At 40.1% G+C, this 19,241-nt stretch overlaps 1 protein-coding gene across 1 annotated transcript in view; it reads right to left on the reverse strand.

The window, feature by feature from the left end:
- rnf123 (ring finger protein 123) overlaps positions 1-19,241 on the reverse strand; it is a 176,115-nt gene that overhangs the window by 149,949 nt on the left and 6,925 nt on the right. Inside the window, exons 5-21 of the mRNA XM_072665512.1 lie at positions 18,531-18,625; positions 17,694-17,748; positions 17,518-17,603; positions 17,176-17,262; positions 16,959-17,026; positions 16,155-16,280; positions 15,193-15,307; positions 14,996-15,100; positions 13,474-13,599; positions 10,107-10,199; positions 8,635-8,705; positions 8,314-8,434; positions 7,356-7,455; positions 7,071-7,132; positions 6,574-6,645; positions 5,022-5,142; positions 3,720-3,821 (exon numbers count right to left, since the gene is read on the reverse strand). Coding sequence (XP_072521613.1) covers positions 3,720-3,821; positions 5,022-5,142; positions 6,574-6,645; positions 7,071-7,132; positions 7,356-7,455; positions 8,314-8,434; positions 8,635-8,705; positions 10,107-10,199; positions 13,474-13,599; positions 14,996-15,100; positions 15,193-15,307; positions 16,155-16,280; positions 16,959-17,026; positions 17,176-17,262; positions 17,518-17,603; positions 17,694-17,748; positions 18,531-18,625 — 1,605 coding nt within the window. The remainder of the gene's footprint in view (positions 1-3,719; positions 3,822-5,021; positions 5,143-6,573; positions 6,646-7,070; positions 7,133-7,355; positions 7,456-8,313; positions 8,435-8,634; positions 8,706-10,106; positions 10,200-13,473; positions 13,600-14,995; positions 15,101-15,192; positions 15,308-16,154; positions 16,281-16,958; positions 17,027-17,175; positions 17,263-17,517; positions 17,604-17,693; positions 17,749-18,530; positions 18,626-19,241) is intronic.

Below are 19,241 nucleotides of genomic sequence, written 5' to 3' on the forward strand. Positions count from 1 at the left end.
AATTTCGTGACCTCACAAATAAATTAGTGTTTACAGTGCTTACACACTACATCGACCTCTTTTTACACTCTTTTCAGTGTCTATGATCTACATACTCACTAGCCCAATGTGTGTTAGTCATCTTCTAGTCGTATAATAAATATTAAAAGAGATGGAGGGGGTTGATAAATTCTACATTATTGGATGGGCTACAGCCTGTAACTGTACAGCTATACAGGCAGGTGGACCTCATTACATTAAGTGGTCAATATACATACATACTTCAAGTAGATTGCATCCAGTGAACACTCTGCAGCACACTCTCTGCATGTACATACATACAGATAGAGCCTCCACCGCCCACTCCGGAGCAGTCAACACCTCCTCTTTTGTTTTAATCACAAAGATTGAATCCCAGAGCACCAGCCCATTATCACTTAGGCTTATTCGAAGCAAACAGACCGCCATATTGGCCAGGTTCCTGGAAGAGTGAGAAGAGTGGAAGAAGGCCGCAAACAAAGCAATAAGTGGAGGAACTGGCCGTAGTGCCGTTTTCTCCCAACCCTGCCCAAACAGCTTCATTTGCTTGGCTTTATATTCCAAACTCATCATCAAGTTTGCCTTTGGAGCCAGGGCTTCCTTCAGGGAAATCAATATCCATCTGCATCAGAGTTCTCCTGAATGATGCTGGCATCTAGATCATTCCTGCCAATTCAGGGTTTTTACGAGGTCACGAATCAAAAGGGAACAGCCATCCGTACTTCGGACGGTTGGTAAACATGACCGATTGCAACCGCATGGAATGATTGCGCCGCCAGCAATGTAAAATCCACTTTGCTCTCCATTTGATGCTGATTAATCAAAGGTCATGCAATCTATACTGCTTTGCTGGAAGCGGTGAGGAGATCGATAAGGAGTGTACCAAAAAGTTTCATGAGAAAAGGAGCAATCTCCAGAGTTGATGATCCAGTTCTGATGATCTGAAAAGTGGAGTAGACTTGAGTAGAGCTTCAAACAGCCAATTAAAGGCTTTCAAAAATGTCCAATCTGTTATCAGACCCATGAAGACCACGTACATCAGAGGTCCTTATCTAGAACATGCATTAGGACATTGATTCCTAAGCATCTCAGAAAAAGAGCTTTTGAAGCTCCCAGGCTGGACAAGGGTTACCAAAGCTTTTCTATGTCATGACCTCCACCAAACCCCTGTGAAATTCAGCACCACAGTTACTCTCCCAAGGATAACGTAAGAATCTCAACCCAAAGGTTAAGCATGTTGGGGGGGCAGGATCACAGTTTATCGCCTCTTAGCTTGCCGCTATTGATGGACCTATGACTTTTGGACCGTACCAGCAAATTCTATTGCCAGACACCAGAGTATCTATTCGTGAAGGTCTGTCCAGACCATAACCCAATAGAAGTGTTGCTGAAGAACCTAAAAAGAGCAGCTAATGCAAAGAAGCCCACCAACATCACTGAGCTCAAGCCACACTTTATGGCAAACATTGGGACACATCTGTTAATCATTGATTTCAGGTGTTTCGTTCAGTCCCATTACCACAGGTGTATACAATCAAGCACCTAGCCATGCAACCTGCCTTTCCAGCTTGGTATGTAATGGGACAATGAACCCCTGTATGCACAATGCATTACGACTGCACTTATAATGCATTATATGGCACATATAATACCTTATTATGACAGTCAAAATGTCTTGTATAAGCACTTAGGGTAGCATATATTACACTTTAAGTACATGTGTGACATAATGAGGTTTCATAAGGCATTATGATAATATCTGTTTATAAGAACATTGTACATACTGATGTTATAATGCACAACAACACCGGTCTGGAATACGTTTTTACAAGTTATAATGCATCACAACATACAGCTCTGATTTCTCAAATGAATTATGTAACATATACTGTGTTATGCAAGGTCATTACAGGCTTTAAGTACATTTTAATTGGCTTTTAAATGTCAAGGAAGTTACAATGATTGTTATAAGCCTGTATAAATGCTTGTATAAGTACTTATGGCAGCATATATACGAGTATATGACTTCATAAAGACTTTTTTATGGAGGTTTTATAATGCATCATAACATCTGTTTATAAGAAAATTGTACATACTAATGTTGTAATGCACTATAAAACAGGTCTGAAATACTTTATTGTTACAAGTTATAATGTATTATAATGTGCGGATATACAATTCTCAAATGAAGTATGTATAAAGGTAAATAACATACAGTGTTATGCAGGTTCATTACAGGCTTTAAGTAAAGGGAGTTTTTAAATAGCTTCTTAAATGTCAAGGAAATTGCACTGTAATGTATGATGCCTTATAGAGCATTATAGGTGCTCCCTACTGGCTGGAAGTGAAGTGTGTTTTAGTAATGCTGTTACATTTGAAGTAAAGCTCATTTTAATACTTAAAAGTTACAATGACTGTTTTAAGCCTGTATAATTACTTGTAGAAGCACGTATGGCAGCATATATAACACTTTATAAAGCACATGTGTGACATTTTATAAAGGTTTCATAATGCATCATATCATCTGTTCACAAAAACATTGTACATATTAATGTTGTAATGCACTATAACACAGGTTTGGTATACCTTATAGTTACAAGCTATGATGCATTATAACATTCAGCTTTGATTGATCTAATTAAGGATGTATAAAAGTATGTAACACAAAGCATTATGCCAGGTCAAATATAATGGCTTTTAAATTCCATTTTCTTATAAAACATTATACATGCTCCTTACTGGCCGTGAGAAAATCCCATACGACTTCAAAAATATAACAATATAATACAGATATTTCCTCATATATTGTATGCAAACATTATTTGGGAAAAAAAAAACAAATTCAAACAACTTAAATATTAATCAATGTTCTATCCTATCTTGAAATATCATAAGATCATAAGTCACACATGTTCATAGAACCATTACATTTTTGTTGTCAGTACATATTGAATTGTTTTGAGAACTTTTTAATGTCACAGAAAAAAAGTCATCCAATGATCCTATACCTGTGCATTCTACCTAGCCAGAGCTCCCATTCAATAACCTTGAGATTTTCTTTTGAGACGTTGCATTAGAACTTGTAACAATAACATATTCCAGCCCTGTGTTATAGTGCATTACAACATGCATGTACATAGCATGTACAGTGTTCTTATGAAGGATATTATGATGCATTATGAAACCTTTACAAGTCTCACTTGTACTTGATGAGTATTTATAAGTGTTATATGTTACTACACGTGCTTATGATTAATTATACAGGTTTATGACCCAGTTTTGGATAAAATTGGGTGCCAACAGGATAATGGACCCAAACACACAATAAGGGTGGCTGTGAAATGGATAAGGCAGGACAACATTAAGCTTTTTTAATGGTCCTGACTTTAAATATGTGGATATGCGTTTAAAATTCAGGTCAACAAATTTAATTAAACCCATTCTGCCAAGACAAGTGGTGAAATATCCACCCAGAAAATCTGACCGAAACTTGATGATGGCTACCAAAGGTGTCTCATCAAAACATTCAAAGGGCCAAATATTATGTGTGTTGTATTACATATAGTTTCACCCTGTGGTGCATTAAGAAGGCCTCTTCTTTAACAAATTAGCCTTCATCTCCCCCTAGTGGCGCTCTGTGGTGCAACCCAGTGCATTATGAGTTATAATGTAAATGCCTGAAATTAACAAGTGTTCCAAACCTTTTAGCGTTTTCTTTAAATGCGAGAGCAGCCCTCCCAGCCGCTGCAGGTCAAAGTAATCCACTTTTCCATTGTAGAAAACCTGAGGTGGCACATAGGCCTCTGCAATAAAGGAAGGGAGACCCTGTTTACACATTGAAAAAGATATAACACAACATATCTCAAACTGTATTTGTACTTAAAAATCTCAGCTCAGAAAACAAAAGCTAGCAAGTAATAAACTACTCTGATAATACGTCCTGTTTAGAACAGGCAGAATGACTGAACAGGAGTCAGCAGTATTGACTAAATGAATAGCGGCTTCCTCTCAGCATCTCTTCTTTCTCCTCTTCTGAATGTTTTATGGCAAGTTTGGCTTCCCACTACAAACATTACAGTCGAGCAATGAAAATAATCTCAGACCATAACCACAACCTTGATCCTTTAAAACCTAAAGGCCTGTGTGTAACATAGGTTAAATATTAGTTCTAGAGCAGTTACTGAATCAATTATAGTCAATTCTGAATCATTAAAGTAGTTTATAAGTATATCACTTACTGATTCATTTATTGCAGCTACTGAATATTTATAGTAAATAATAAATAATGTATAGCAGTTACTGAGTCCTTTATAGCAGATACTGAATCATTCATAGCAGTTACTGAATCCTTTATAGCAGATACTGAATCATTTATAGTGTATAATAAATAATGTATAGCAGTTACTGAGTCCTTTATAGCAGATACTGAATCATTTATAGCAGATACTGAATCATTTATAGCAGATACTGAATCATTTATAGTGTATAATAAATAATGTATAGCAGTTACTGAGTCCTTTATAGCAGATACTGAATCATTCATAGCAGTTACTGAATCATTTATAGCAGATACTGAATCATTTATAGCAGATACAGAATCATTAAAGTACTTCATGAATTAGTAATAGCAGATACAAAATCATATATAGCAGTTACTGAATCAAGTATTGCAGTTACTGAATCATTTATTGTAAATAATAAATAATGTATAGCAATTACTAAATCATTCATAGCAGATACTGAATCATTTATAGCAGTTAATGAATCATCCATAGCAGTTAATGAATCATCCATAGCAGATACTTAATCATTCATAGCAGATACTGATTAATTTACAGCAGATACATAATCATATATAGTGGTCACTGCAGCATTTATATCAGATACAGTCAATAATTTATAGTAGCAGTAAAACAATAAGCCTGAGGTTCAAGGCGTTAATGCATGCATGAGCACTGTGTGTGTGTGTGTGTGTGTGTGTGTGTGTATGTGTGTGTGCTCACCTTCACTGCTGATGGCACCTGGACTCTTGCGTTTGCCCTCATCCCAGTAGCTCCTCACAGCTGTAATAAGGCGATGCATGAAGCACACCATGTATTCAGGAGGACACAGCACCGTGGGGTTCTGATTAGAGAGAGAGAGAGACAGAGAGAGAGATACAATACACACGAGGGTTTAATATCCATCCTCTTGTCCTTCAATATTTTGGGTGACTAATGATTTTTACTGTTTGTTAGCAATGTTAGGCTCCAATATAAAAATGAAGAAGCTGAATTTCTAGTACACACTGAATCATTTACAGTAGACACCTAATCACTTATAGCAATCAGAATAATTTACAGGAGACACTGAATCTTTTGTAGCAGATACAGAATCAGTTTTAGCAGTTACTGAATTATTAATAGCAGATGCTGAATCATTTAAAGCAGTTACTGGATCACTCATAGTAGACACAGACTCATTTATAGCAGTTAATGAATCACTTATGGCAGTTACTGAGTCACTTACTGAAGTTATGGAATCATTTATAGAAGATGCAGAATCACTTTTAGCCATTACTGAATTGTTAATAATAGATGCTGAAGCACTCATTGCAGATACACAATCACTTAGTGCAGTTACTGAGTCATTTATTAAAGTTACTGAATCACTTATAGCAGTTACTGAATCACTTACAGTAGTGATAGTATTTGTGATTCATGAACTGATTCATTTAAAGTAGTTACTAAATCGTTTATGGTAGTCAATTAATCTTTTCTAGAAGTTACTGAATCATTTACTGACAATACTGAATATTTTATAGTAGATACAGAATCATTTAAAACAGATACTGAATCATTTAACTGTTTATAGCAGACAGTGAATCATTTATTTTCCTTCTTTTCCAGAGAGAGTACAGAAATGGTCAGTACAGAAATCCTTCAATCTCGCCATGACAGCCATCATGGGAATTTTTTGGAAGGCAAACTAGGCCCCAAATAATTGAAGAGGAGACCAAATCCAAATCGCACTGACGGCCTTTAAGGCCCACAGCATTTCAAAAGAGCGACAAGGTCACTGCAGTATCCCACAAAATGCAAAGCCCTTGTAGAAGCTTTTCACAGAGATGGAAGTAAGAAAAAACGTCAGAGGGAAAAATGGTTTGCGACTGTTTGACCTGACTGCACCCCTAACTCTGCAGCTCTGGAAATCCAGTAAACGCTTCAAAGTTAGAGGAAAATTGAGCAAGAGGACATTTCAGCATTGCTATTTCTGTTGCTGATAAGGAGCCGGAAATGTGCTGAACGCAGTCCAAGGCGGCCGGCTGACAGCCGCTTTCGATTTATTGACGCCATTATTACTGGAAGCTGGGCAAGGCAGGGAGTACACGACCCTTTTGGCAAAGACCAGATGTACTCTGCGACAGCGACAGCATTGTTTAATAAACATTGATGAAACACTGCAAATCAAAACACTGGTATATTGCGCAGATCCCCACGTGTGGAGGCTCTGAGCAGCTCAGGCGTGTTGGAGATCTGAAAAAGTGAACGGCTAGGAATTTCTTGGAGCTCTTACCCCTCGGTTGCTTGCGTTCTCCTGAAGGAACTTGCGGAATTTGTTGAGGAAGATGTAGCGAGAGGCTTCCCCCTGCAGAGGAGAGAAGGAGAAATACAGCTGGGCACTTAACCCTTAACCCCTAGGCCAGACACATAGTGAATGTACTCAAATGCAAACGCCATCATCTGGCCAGCGCTTAATGTATAAAGAACAGATCTTAAATAAACCCCCAGTTTGTATCCCTTACTGTGTGACCACAGTTATTTAAACTGACATCAGTCCAAGCTCAGAACTGAGGAAGAAAATTGCTCCTGTTACCATAACTGTGGCTGTTTATGACACTGTTATGGTCAAAGAAAATAAAGAAAGACGTCGTTATCGCTCTTCATGTGCAGGATAACACTTTTCCAGCACAATGTCAACAAGGACGGAGACAAGATGCTCCGTTAAAAAAAGTGCAGCTGTGATGCTGGTGTCAGCAAAGCGTCATAAACATGGCCACTGGGTAAACGTACCGTCCCTTTGTCCTTGTTGTTTAGCATCAGCCTCAGGATCTGAACCTGGAGCTCCTCCACCACTACTCACAGAGACAGAGACAGAGATAAACACACACACACACACACACACACACACACACACACACACACAGAGCAGGGCTGAGTCAGTGAACTACAAGAATTCGGTTGTCAGCTGGCATTGAAGATTTATGTGTGTGTGTGTGTATATGTGTAATGTGTGTAATGTGTGTGTGTGTGTGTGTGTGTATATGTGTAATGTGTGTGTGTGTGTGTGTGTGATACCTTCAATCCTCTTCTTGAGTCTCTGACAGCCGCGCTCATACGCCCGGCGCCTCAGTCTCTCCTCTGCAGTCTCATGTCTCAGGTCCTTCTCATCCTTGCCCTGATGGAGATAACAACATCACAGGTGAATGAGCCTCCATCATCACCTACACCACAGGCCACTACAAGGTTTGGAAGAAGTCATTTTGGAGCATTTCTATTGGTCCACGTATCATGCAATTCTGGCAAAATCGCAAGCACATTTCGGAAAACTGCAATTTTATAATCAAAATAAATTAATAAATTTTTAAAAAGTGTGTGTTCGAAGAGGGTTAATGGACATAAAGCTTGAATTAGCCCATAAAGTAATTTAATTATGGATAATAGTACTTATATTACACCTTAAAAAGCGTTCTTCATTAAGATCATTGATCTACACTATATGGGCAAAAGTATTGGGACACCTGCTCATTCTTTGTTTTGTTTTTTGTTTTTTTTTGTTTTTTTGTTTTTTAAATCAAGGGTATTTGAAAAAGGAAAGTTGAGTTGAATTGGAGTTGTGTGGTTTGGGACACAGCCCCACTAAAGCAACTAAAGCGTTAGACAGAAGAAGTTCAAGCACAGGAACATGGACAGGTCTGCACCAAGATTCACACGTGATGAAGCGGGCAGATGCGGATAGCACGATGTAAGTGTAGCGAGCGGGCAGGGTTGGTACTGGATTTAGTGGGCAGGAGTGACCCCGAGCCCGTGCATGACTCTGGTTCGTACTGTGTTCATACATCAAACAAAGCGTGCCAGAGTTCATTTAGGAGCGGACCGAGGCCCACCTGCTCAGGCGGTCTCGGCCCACGTGTTAGGGCAATCGCACCAGGGTTCATTTTAATGGATCCAAAGCTGACAAGTAGAAACACACCCTTACCTGCCGTGTGGACGTATCCCTAGTCACTGAAAATGTCTGGCGTGTCTGAGCCCTCACCTCTTTGTCGAAGCGTGTTGGCCACCACGTGGTGGGGATGAGCTCCTCCAGGCCAGCCTCCTTCACCCTCAGAGGTGTCTTAATGTAGAAGAACACTACAGAGCGCAGGACATCAAACGTGCTGCTGTTAAGGAGCTTTCAGACACTCTTAATTTGCACTGGCTCGTCATGGAATGTGCTTTATTAATATACTATTACTATTATAACTCCTATTCTACATGACTAGTTATCTGGTCAAGTGCTTCCCTGTTGACTAAAGGGGTCATCGTCCTGTGAAGAGGCCCTATTATTTCCAAGGTAGTGCTAAGGAAAGGATATAGCACGTTGCTCAGGAGGTATTTTCGAGACTTCTCATGACGTAGGATGGCAGTGGTTAAGCGCAGGTAATGAATCTATAAGAGAAAAAAAAGAGAAGATATAGTTTAAGAATGGGGATTCCACCAACACTATATGGACAAAAGTATTGGGACACCTGCTCATTCACTCAGTTTCTTCTGAAATTTGAAAAGTTATTTATATATTAAAAAGAGTTTATCCTGCTTTTGTTGGAGCAACTAGATGTCTCCACTAGATTTTGGAGCAGCATTGCTGTGAGGATTTGATTGCATTCAGCAAGAAGAGCGTTAACGAGGTCAGGTTTTTGGATGATCACCACCCCACCTGATCCCAAGGATGGACCAGGATAGAGCACCATCATCATTCCAGAGAACACAGTTCCACTCCTCCACATCTCTCAATATTGAGGGGCTTTACTCACCTCTATAGCCCACACCTGGCATTAGGCATGGTGCCAATAGGCACTTATCTGCTAGACATACTTATCTGCTCCAGACAGTCATATTCTATTGGCAGTACGAGACAAGCTCTGTGTGTGCATTTGCACATCTGTGTCAGTGCACAGGAAGCAACTTAAAGTAGCTGAATGCATTCATTAGAAGGGGTGTCCACAAATATCTGGACATGCAGTGTGTCAGGTTTAATAAGGTCTATTAGTGCAGTGCAGCCAGTCCAAGGTTGCTGACCAGAGCATTACTGCATCCTTCAGATAACCTTAAAGACCTCCAAAACATGATTACCTACTAAAAGCACTTGCTAAGCATACACTGCCTCAGATGCATTCATCTACAGGGCATCTTCTGCAGGGCTGGGCTATGTAAAGAAACTATACATAGCTCTGATGTAACACATTCTCAGCTGATGAGAATAGCTGGACTACATATGTGCTCCTGACCCGTGACTCACCATCAAAGAGACCTTTGTTGAACTACCCTTCAAGCAGATAACCGATTTAGCTTGTGTTAAACCCTGGGTACACTACACGGCTGTTATTGCAGTTACTCAACCAGTAAATGCTGTTCTTTCACCCTTATTAGACCTTATTTGGGATCAGATAGAACGCCAAGGAGGCCAAAAATCAGAGGCTGCGACCTTCAAACTGTTAGCGATTCTCTCTCCAACTGACGACTCAGACTGACGGGAAATCTGCAGACTAGACACAATTGGCACAGACTCAGACGGTCAGACTGACAATCGAGGCTAAAACCAGGGTAAAAATCGGCAAGTGCAACCCAGGCTTTTCACAAGGCATAGAAGACGTTAGAAGAAGACCCGTTACTGTCCCAGAGATTTGCCCTAACAGTGTTTCACTGCACTGAACAAGCCTGTACTAGGATAATGACAGTAACCTTAAACTGAGACTATATTTAGAGTTGAATGTGCCATTTCACACTAGTGTGAAACGGTGTGTAGGGTATTGCAATGAAGAGGGACTTATAAGAAAATGGCAGGGTTACCTGGAAGCCCAGGTCAGGGATGATGGGGGAGAAGCGGTAAGCCCTCAGCAAGGACATCATCAACTGCTTCAGGCACTCGTTGACCTCAAAGTCCTGCCAGAGAGAAAAAGACATGGGGTCAACAGAAGAAGAACACTACAAATGTCAGATTTAAGATTAAAGTCAGAGTTGGTATCAGTAATCTGTATCTGCAAATATCGATATCGGAAAGGAAAAAGTGGTATCGGTGCATCTCTATTGATTAAATTCCATAGTGCCAAATTTATTTGTATAGCTTTTACAACTGTTGTCGTCACAAAGCAGCTTTACATAATTAGTAATTAGTAAAAGACAGACAAGAAAGAAAGAACATATGAAGGATCAAAGACCCCCAGTGAGCCCCAACGGCAACAGTGGCAAGGAAAAACTCCCTCAGAGCTGGAGGAAGAAACCTTGGGAGGAACTTGGAAGACTCACAAGGGGAACCCGACCCGCCCTCCTCTGATCAGAACTATTTAGAAATTATTGATAAAAATGACCAAACCATCTAAACTGTTGAACGGCTCTGATCATAATCATAATATAATAATCATGGTGTAGATAGTTAATAGTGGTGATATTAATAATGGAAGATAGTTAAGAGTCCATTTAGGTTTTAACATGGTCATTAAACAGGTAGCAGTGGTAGGAGGGCGTGCCGCTGGTCTGGATGTAATGCAATTTAGAGATGCTGTGGGCGGTCAAGGTCAAGCTTCTCAAGATCAAGCATTTCTCTCTCAGCCTTCAGAAGTCTTCAGTAAGCTACAGGCCAATTTCTTCAAACTGAGGCCCTGGCATGAACATGCATCCTGGGGGGTTCTGATCATAAGTGGCCAGCACTAGATACATGAGTGAACGGGATACAGTGCCTCTCTAGGATGCATTACAATCCAATCATCAAACCACATTCGTAGGTGTTCAGAGATGCATATGGTCATGTTATTTTTGCCGTGTGAACACCAAAGCATCTCAAAGCGTCCCCGACAGCAAAGCTCATTTAAAATTCCAGGTGTAGACAGCTGTGCTTTTTGGCAATCATTTGTGATCGGATCACCCCAGATCCAGAGCATATCAATACCAGGTGTGAACGAGGCCTCAAAGACCTGAACAGCTTCTTCTCCAGGCAATCAGACAGCTGGCGAAAAATTCTGCCTGTAGGTCCATTAGTTGCAATCAGACTCAACTGCTTGATCTCCATTCCTCTTCTTCAGTCTTCTGCTGAACTTGGTCATTTTACACATCAGCTATCACACTTACTAAACTGTATATGCACAGACACCCTGCATCTGTACAATGGCCTGCACTTCTGACAATGTTCCAGACTACTGATAATAATAATACACATATAAAAGGTATGCCCACATCGTCCAGTATCTACTGCCCTGTTGTATACGGCTGTATAGTCTATTGTGCAGTGTTTTGTATGGTCTATTGTACAGCAGCACTCTCTATAGTTCACTGTAGAATCTGCTCTGTATTTGCTGCTGCTGGCTGTTGTTAAATATTGCACCATGTCCTGGAGGAGCTGTAGTTGAGTAGTTGAGATCTTGTGAGCTAGTCTGAAAAACAAGGCTTGGTTCCAGGTTTCTCCTGGACGCCCCAGTCCAGCCAGTACAGTGTGGCTGTATGTGTTCAATTCTGTCATTATCATCATCATCATCATCATCATCAGCAGCAGCAGCAGCAGCAGCAGCAGCTCACCTGATTTACCATCATTAAGCCCTGATTTACCTCCAAACCAGGTGTTGATATGAGGAGAACTCTAAATAATACTAGACTCCCATAGCTTCTTTCAGATCTGCACGGTAACCTAGACTTTATTTACACTTATGTGTGAATAGAGCAGGTAAATTTCCACAGTGGGTCATGCCGTGCCTCTGGCCTAAACCACACAGGATATTTCCTGTGGTGAGAACGTATGCGACACAGACTGGGATTTCTGGATTCTGCAGTAAAACAGAAATGATGTACGTGCTGGTGTGACTTTTTATGCAGGAAGGTAAAATCGGATCTGGATCTGGCCTCACTGGGGAAGCATTTAAGTTTAAGTGTAAACAGAATCCGGCCAAAATGAATCTAGATACTATCCGGATGCAAAATGCATGGTAATGGCACGTAGGGGTGTGCGATATTGACAAAAACAAATTATATCTCAATATTTTTGGGGATTCTGCTGATAATGATTAGACAATTAGACAATACTTTTCATCCTTCAAAATGTGTTTGTAAAAGTCTTGCATTGCGCTAGCTTGTTCTACTTATTTATTTACTTAAAACTGAAGCAATCAAGTAAAAATAATACTTTTTCACATTTTTACATAAAAGAAATACATTAAATTGTAATTTAATATGAACGTACCATTTTTATATTACATTATATTTTTATTTCATGTTATTTATTTACATTATCATTTTATTTTATGTATGTTTAAACATCTGAACATCTTAAACTGTAAATGACGTAGCTGCACTGTTTCTTATACAAGTACACAGGGTCACACTTTCTGCCGGCAGCACATTTTGTCCCCCCTCTACACTTCTAATAGAAACAGAGCAGTCATATAATCTGATAATGTCTGTCTGTCAGAATACGTGACTGCACACAAGTAGAAATCTCAGAAACCACCACTGAGCTCACAGAATACGACGGTCACAGATTACAGTCCAACAGGTGCTTGGTTGGTTTCGACTTGTAGTGAGCAGCGGACTCCTGGTGTTTTTAATAATCTTCATATTCAGCATGGAGGTTAGTTCGCAGATGGTGAAATAAGCCATGGTTTGCAGAAGGCAGCCTTTTGAGAGACCTCTGTGTTTTCAAAGCATGAAACACACCTCCAGGCTAGTGAAGACGAGCCAGGTCCAGCAGCTAAATCTAACATTATAGGGTGTTGGTGCCTGTGTTTTGTCTCAGAGCGCGGTTTGTTCACTAGCTTGTGTTGCAGTGAACTTGTAGGCTATGCTAGCGGGCTGTCTAGTAGTCTGTCTTGTCAGGCTAACGGGTGCAGTGAATATGTGAACTCTTAAGGCGTGTTTTTGAGTGGTTTCCACAAAGTGAATGACATACTCGATAATGTCTGCTCACACATTGTTAAAGCAAGATATTATCATAGGCGATACATATCGCACACCCCTACTTGCAGGTGTCAAGAAGAAATAAATGGCCTGAAACAGTTCCTAAGTTAGGATTTAGTTAGTACGCTTATGGTCATATTGTTTACTAGAATAAATAGTCAATAAACAACTGATGATCTTTGTGTTGAATACGTGAATTTTCACATAATCAGACAGTTGAAGATCCACAGCGGACGATGCTCATACAGATGCTCTGTAAACACTGTGCTCTCCTCACCTCCATGAGCAGCCAGAAGAGGTCTAGCAGCTGCTGGATTAGCGGATGTTCATCCACAGAGCCACCACCCTCCAAAATGCCCAGCAGGAAGTTCATCAGCACGTCTTCCACCAGATACACTTTACACTGGAACACACAGAAGACACTCGTTTTGAGCAGCTGATCAAATGAATGCAGTCAGCTACTTCAGGGTGGACTCCGAGCTGACAGGCCGACACAGATGTGCAAATGCACACACACACACACACACACATCCGCGCACACATGTGCCTAGTCCCTGTAGAGAGGTACTGCCAACAGAACAGTAGAATAGGCCTCCTTGGAGCAGACATACGTGAACCTGTTGGTCTCATGCCTTCTAATGTCAGGCATGGGCTACAGGGGTAAGACCCCCACTTCAGCGTTTTGAGCTGTGGAGCAGTGGAGCTGTGTACTCTGGAATGATGGTGGTGAGTTAGGAAGATGGGGATGATGAGGTGGAGGTGGTTTTGTGCTTTTATCACTGAATGCAATCAAATCCTCACATCAATTCACCAAAATCTAGTAGAAAGCCTTCCTGCTTGGACAGTAGAGACAGTTACTCCTATACAAAAGCGGGACAAACCTCTTTTACAATACTAGTTGTCCCAATACTTTTGTCCAGTCAGTGTAGTGGGGAGTGGAAGCCAGGGCTTGTCTGTGGCTCCTGGCCATTTTAGAGGGTAAAAGGATAGTGCAGTGTGTTTTTGCTGCTAAACATGAATTGTGCTTCAGAAGTTTGGTGTTTTATGGAGAACTGTGTGCTTATACAGCAAAATATATTTGGAAACAAGTGCCAATTCGCTGATAGGGATCCTCAGACCATGAAAAGATTTAAGATTGCTTTTAGAACCTCTGATCTACAGCTAATGCAAACAGACAACTTCCTCAGACAGCCTTATTTTTCCTGCTGTTTAATGGAAAGATCTGGACACAAAACAGCTTATCTCGTCTGGCCTGGGGCTTTTTTACTGCTTCACACTTGCTTGATTGCTAGTGATGTGTTTCTATACGTCTCTTGTGTTCTTCACCCTCAGGCGTTGAAACACATGGAGCTTTAACTACAGCAGCGTGAATACTAGCTATTCAACAGTTTTATGCTAAACATTCCTCAGAATACTTGGAATTCTTATTAATAGATCAAGTTCATAACGGCACTGAACCTTCTGTAGATCTGTAGATACAATCCTGGGAGCCCAAAAACCAGATCAGAGGTTCTCAAAGCAATCTTAAATCTTTTCACTTTGTTCCAAATATATTTTTGCTGTACAAGCACACAGTTCTCCATACAACACCAAACTTCTGAAGCACAATTCATGTTTAGCAGCAAAAACATTCCACTATCCTTTTACCCTCTAAAATGACCAGGAGCCATATACAAGCCCTGGCTTCTAACTGGACAAAAGTATTGGGACACCTAGTATTGTCAAAGAGGTTTGTTGTCCTGGAGATAAACAAATGCTCTAGCAACTGGAAAAAAAACGGTGCTCAAGAACATACTAACCATGAGAGGAGCGAAGTGATTAAAGATGTGTGCTAGAGTGACCAGGACGGTGGGCTCTCCTTGAAGTTGCCAAGAGGAAATGTCTCGTTCGGTGAGCTTCTCCTCCTTACCAAGAGAAAAGGAACATTAGTTACTTCCAAAGCATACCCAGCTACTTAGGAAGAAGGGCATTAACATGGTAAGAGGTTCAGGCGTACCTGAGTGTCTATACCAGTGGAAAGCACAGTCTTCATATAGCCCAAGAGTCTGTTGGCTTTGTTGAGGTCAGCAGTTGGGGGGTCCTGAAGAGGAAGGTAGCCTTCCACAGGGTACGTGAAGGACTGCGTGGTCAAGGAAAGCCAAAGAATGGACCTCCTTGAAAGTGTATAGTTTATAGATGTTTTGCACTGAAACTATGATGCTACTGCTTAGAAATAATGGAAGCTTCTAGCCACCACTGTGCATCGTGAGCCGTGTTTGCACACGTGCCGGAGTTCTGACAACACGGTAAAACGGACAATAGACAAACCGGTAGTACTTCTGTCTACTTTTAGATATAACAGGGTGCCACACAGTGTCAGAGACAACATAATCGAGTCTGTAGTCATTTGAAAGGACTTAAAGGGGCATTCTGACCTAAAACAAGCATTTAATGTGATATTTATATACGATACATGTACAGGTTATGTAATATTCAGTAGTGCAACACTACACACTACATTTCCCAATATGCATTGCACAACACAGAACCACTGGGATTCCCCAATTGTAAAAACAGACAGAAGCTTATAACCATGGCTTCGTTCTGCATTAGCAAGCTAATGGGAAAAAACCCACCCTCAAAAATCCACCCAAAGCGTACAGAGCTTTTCAAAAGCTCCTCCCACCTTTAAGATGCATCACGAGGAAGTTTTCTAGTCATTAAGCAGGAAAATCTTTTCACAAGGTTATTATGGAGCGTCTGTAGGGCGGCTAGTAGGGAGGTTTACACCATATGTCTTAATGGTCACATTTTTCAGTTTGGCCACAATGCCCCTTTAACTTTGAGACAAGCTTCCGTTAGCCTTGAAGCTCCAGTACGCAACCAAAAAAAGGAAACTTCACATGTCAAACAGACTAATATTGGAGCAAAAAGGAAAATGTGGACAGGGCCAGCAATGAAAACAGATGAAAAGGATATCTGAGAGGGCGGCTGCCAAAGTTGAAGGCCACAGACTCTTTAAATGAGAGACTGATAGCTGGGAAGTATGCTACTCCCGGGCCCATCTTGATATTACTGAAAGCCGTACCGAGAGACTGTCCATTCCTGCAAGGAAGGAAGGAAAGAATATATATATATATATATATATATATATATATATATATATATATATATATATATATATATATATAGAGAGAGAGAGAGAGAGAGAGAGCGTTAGATAGATAGATAATACATAAATAAATAAATAAACAAACAAACAACCAAAATAAAACAACAATAGTACATCATTGTTGTTTTTTTTACTTATTACAGCTGCATATATTTTAAATACCTTTTAACTATAAACATCTGCATATTTAATTCTGCAATTTAATTGTATTTTGTATTTTAACTGTATTTGTGTAGGACTATAGCCGTGTCCAAAACTGTGCCCTTATTCACTATACAGTGTATACATGTAGTGCCGCATTTTCAGTGCACTCTAACGATCCCACAATGCACCCCAATACATACTGGACAAATGATATATACCCATAATCCACAGCGTTGTCTGGTGGGAAGATTCACATGCAGCTCCTCTGAGGCAGACCGACCATCAGATGCAGCAGTGAGCTCACACACATAATCGGTCACTAACTCATAAAAAGTCTGTTCCCTATAACTGTGCTCTATTGAGTGACCTGGATTTCCACATGCAGGGGATAGTGGATAGGGACACACAGTTTCGGACAGGGCTCATGTATTAAAATATCAACTTTTTAATATATTAAAGTTACTTACAGGCAAAAAGTAATTGTCCCTTCATCCAGGTCTATCATACAGCTAACAATGTCCCCTGCAGCCCAAGACTGGAGGAAGAATCAACAGATTAGTGTAGATTCCATGCATTACACATTCAATGACAGGACAACACTCACAGGAAAACAACTAATGGAAAGAAAACATGGCCAAAAGGCTAAATCCATAAACGTATGTGTATGGTTCTCAAGGGTCTCACCTTGCCATAATTGGTGGTCGTCACATTCCATTTTCTAACCCTGTTGCCATCATAGGCATATGAGTCCGGAGTGTCCCCAACTCCTTCCTAGAGATTAGACCAAAAATACATTCCCATAATATTACTCCATACTGTGACTCTCATCACATCTGCAAACCCTTAACTGCTTTTGTTATTATTACAGCACTGTCTTTCAGCTAGGACTTATTAAATTCAGCTAGTAAATGCATTAGATGACATTTAACAAAGCATAATAAAATAATAATTAAACTAATTGAATAATAAAAATGTGTAAAACAAATAATAGTGCCAAAATACTGACGTCCAAACGTGACTACATACCTCCTGGTTGAATCTACAGTTCAGTGTACACCACCCTATTTGCATCAACCCTTGAGAGGAGATGAGCACCTCATACACCCATTTCCCTGAAAGTGTTTATGAAATGAGAGGCGTTATTTTGCAGCTGGAAAAAGTCAAATGCAGGACTGTTAGTAAAAGATAGCATAAAGAATTACCTTTGTATACACAGGTCGTGGCCCTTATTGAGCTGAAATTGCTATGGCCAATGACCTTCGTTTCAGAAAGAAAGGAAAAACGTCAAAGACTTGTTTAAAATACTTTATTCTATTCTGATAAGGTCTGTTGATCTAATTATAACTAATAACTAATTATTTTGAGAATTATTTGAGTATGTCTGTTTTTAAATGGCTAAACAATAAAATAGACCTGAACGTACAGCTGGGAAATATGACAATATTTTATTGTATCGTGATAATTTTTCTCATCATTGTACACAATATGCTTTTATAAGTGTATAGTGGATATCGTCAGTGCTTAAAGAGCACTGATAAGCTGCACATTTCATTAAAAAGAGTGTAATCAATCTTGCAGCATATTTTGGGTAAAAATCACAGTACTCACTATGGTAGAGTATTTGGAAAGCAGTTTTTTATTTTTATTTTATGCTGTTGGTGCAGTTTGTCTAAATGATGAAATATTGCGATAAATAAATAAAATATTTACAATAAAAAATGTCTTTAAATATTGTGATATAAAATTTTTCATATGGCCCAGCTCTACCTAAACAACAATAACTATCCAATAACAACTAGCATAGACTCCAAAGGGTTACCAAAAATAAATAAATAAATAAATACATTTATTTTATTTTATTGTTTGTATATATAGTATATATTTACTTATTTATTTATAAAATTAACAAATGTTTAATGGTGACTGCCATGTTTAATGGTGACTGACAATACAATGTCACCACTAGATTATGGTGACTGATATTTTTAATCAATATATAAAACGATAAATCCGGAGTACTGAGAAATGAAAAGTCTTACCCCCAAGAGATCATCATCTACAAACAACAGGCCTTCAAATCCACTGGTGTGATCTAGGACAACAGTAGAAGGTCCGAGTCGCCCATCCACTTGATCTGCAGAAGTGTAACATACTGATTGTATTTTAAAGTGAATCTGGCTCCTCAGGGCCCCCAATGTGAATGTACTTGTACAACTATTTCTTATGAACATCTTCCCAAATAATACCAGTCTAATAGCTCTCCTCTCCATGTGGAAATGGTGCTTCCAAAAGTGGGTCAGGTTTAGGCCTGCATAGCCCTGACCAATCACAAGTCCAACATGGCTCTGCCCTCTCTTCGGGTCTGAGCAACATAGAGAGCTAAAGCTAAAGCTGTAGCATAACGTAGCTCGAGTGCCCTATGTGCCCGTCTGCCATTACATCCAGCTCCCGTTAAGAGGCTGGGTGCTGGGATGGATCGGAGCTGCCGATGCAGCACCGTAGTTGGGAGGTTTCCATAGCCCAGCACAAAGCTGGCCACCCAAGTGGAGAGGCAGAGAAGCCACCGTCGTCCCTGCCTGTTTATCTGGCATGATGGAAGGAGCACTGCCTGGGTTAGCTTGTGTAAAACCAAATGTCTCAAAGATAAGGCGACACACGTTTGTGTTCACATGAACTTTGAAAGATGGCAGAAGGCCGAGGCTACGGCCCGACACTCTTGAATAAATGAAGGTGCTTTACGCGATTCCTCA

This window comes from Salminus brasiliensis, chromosome 21, assembly GCF_030463535.1.
Source record: "Salminus brasiliensis chromosome 21, fSalBra1.hap2, whole genome shotgun sequence".
In the NCBI taxonomy this organism is placed as follows: Eukaryota; Metazoa; Chordata; class Actinopteri; order Characiformes; family Bryconidae; genus Salminus; species Salminus brasiliensis.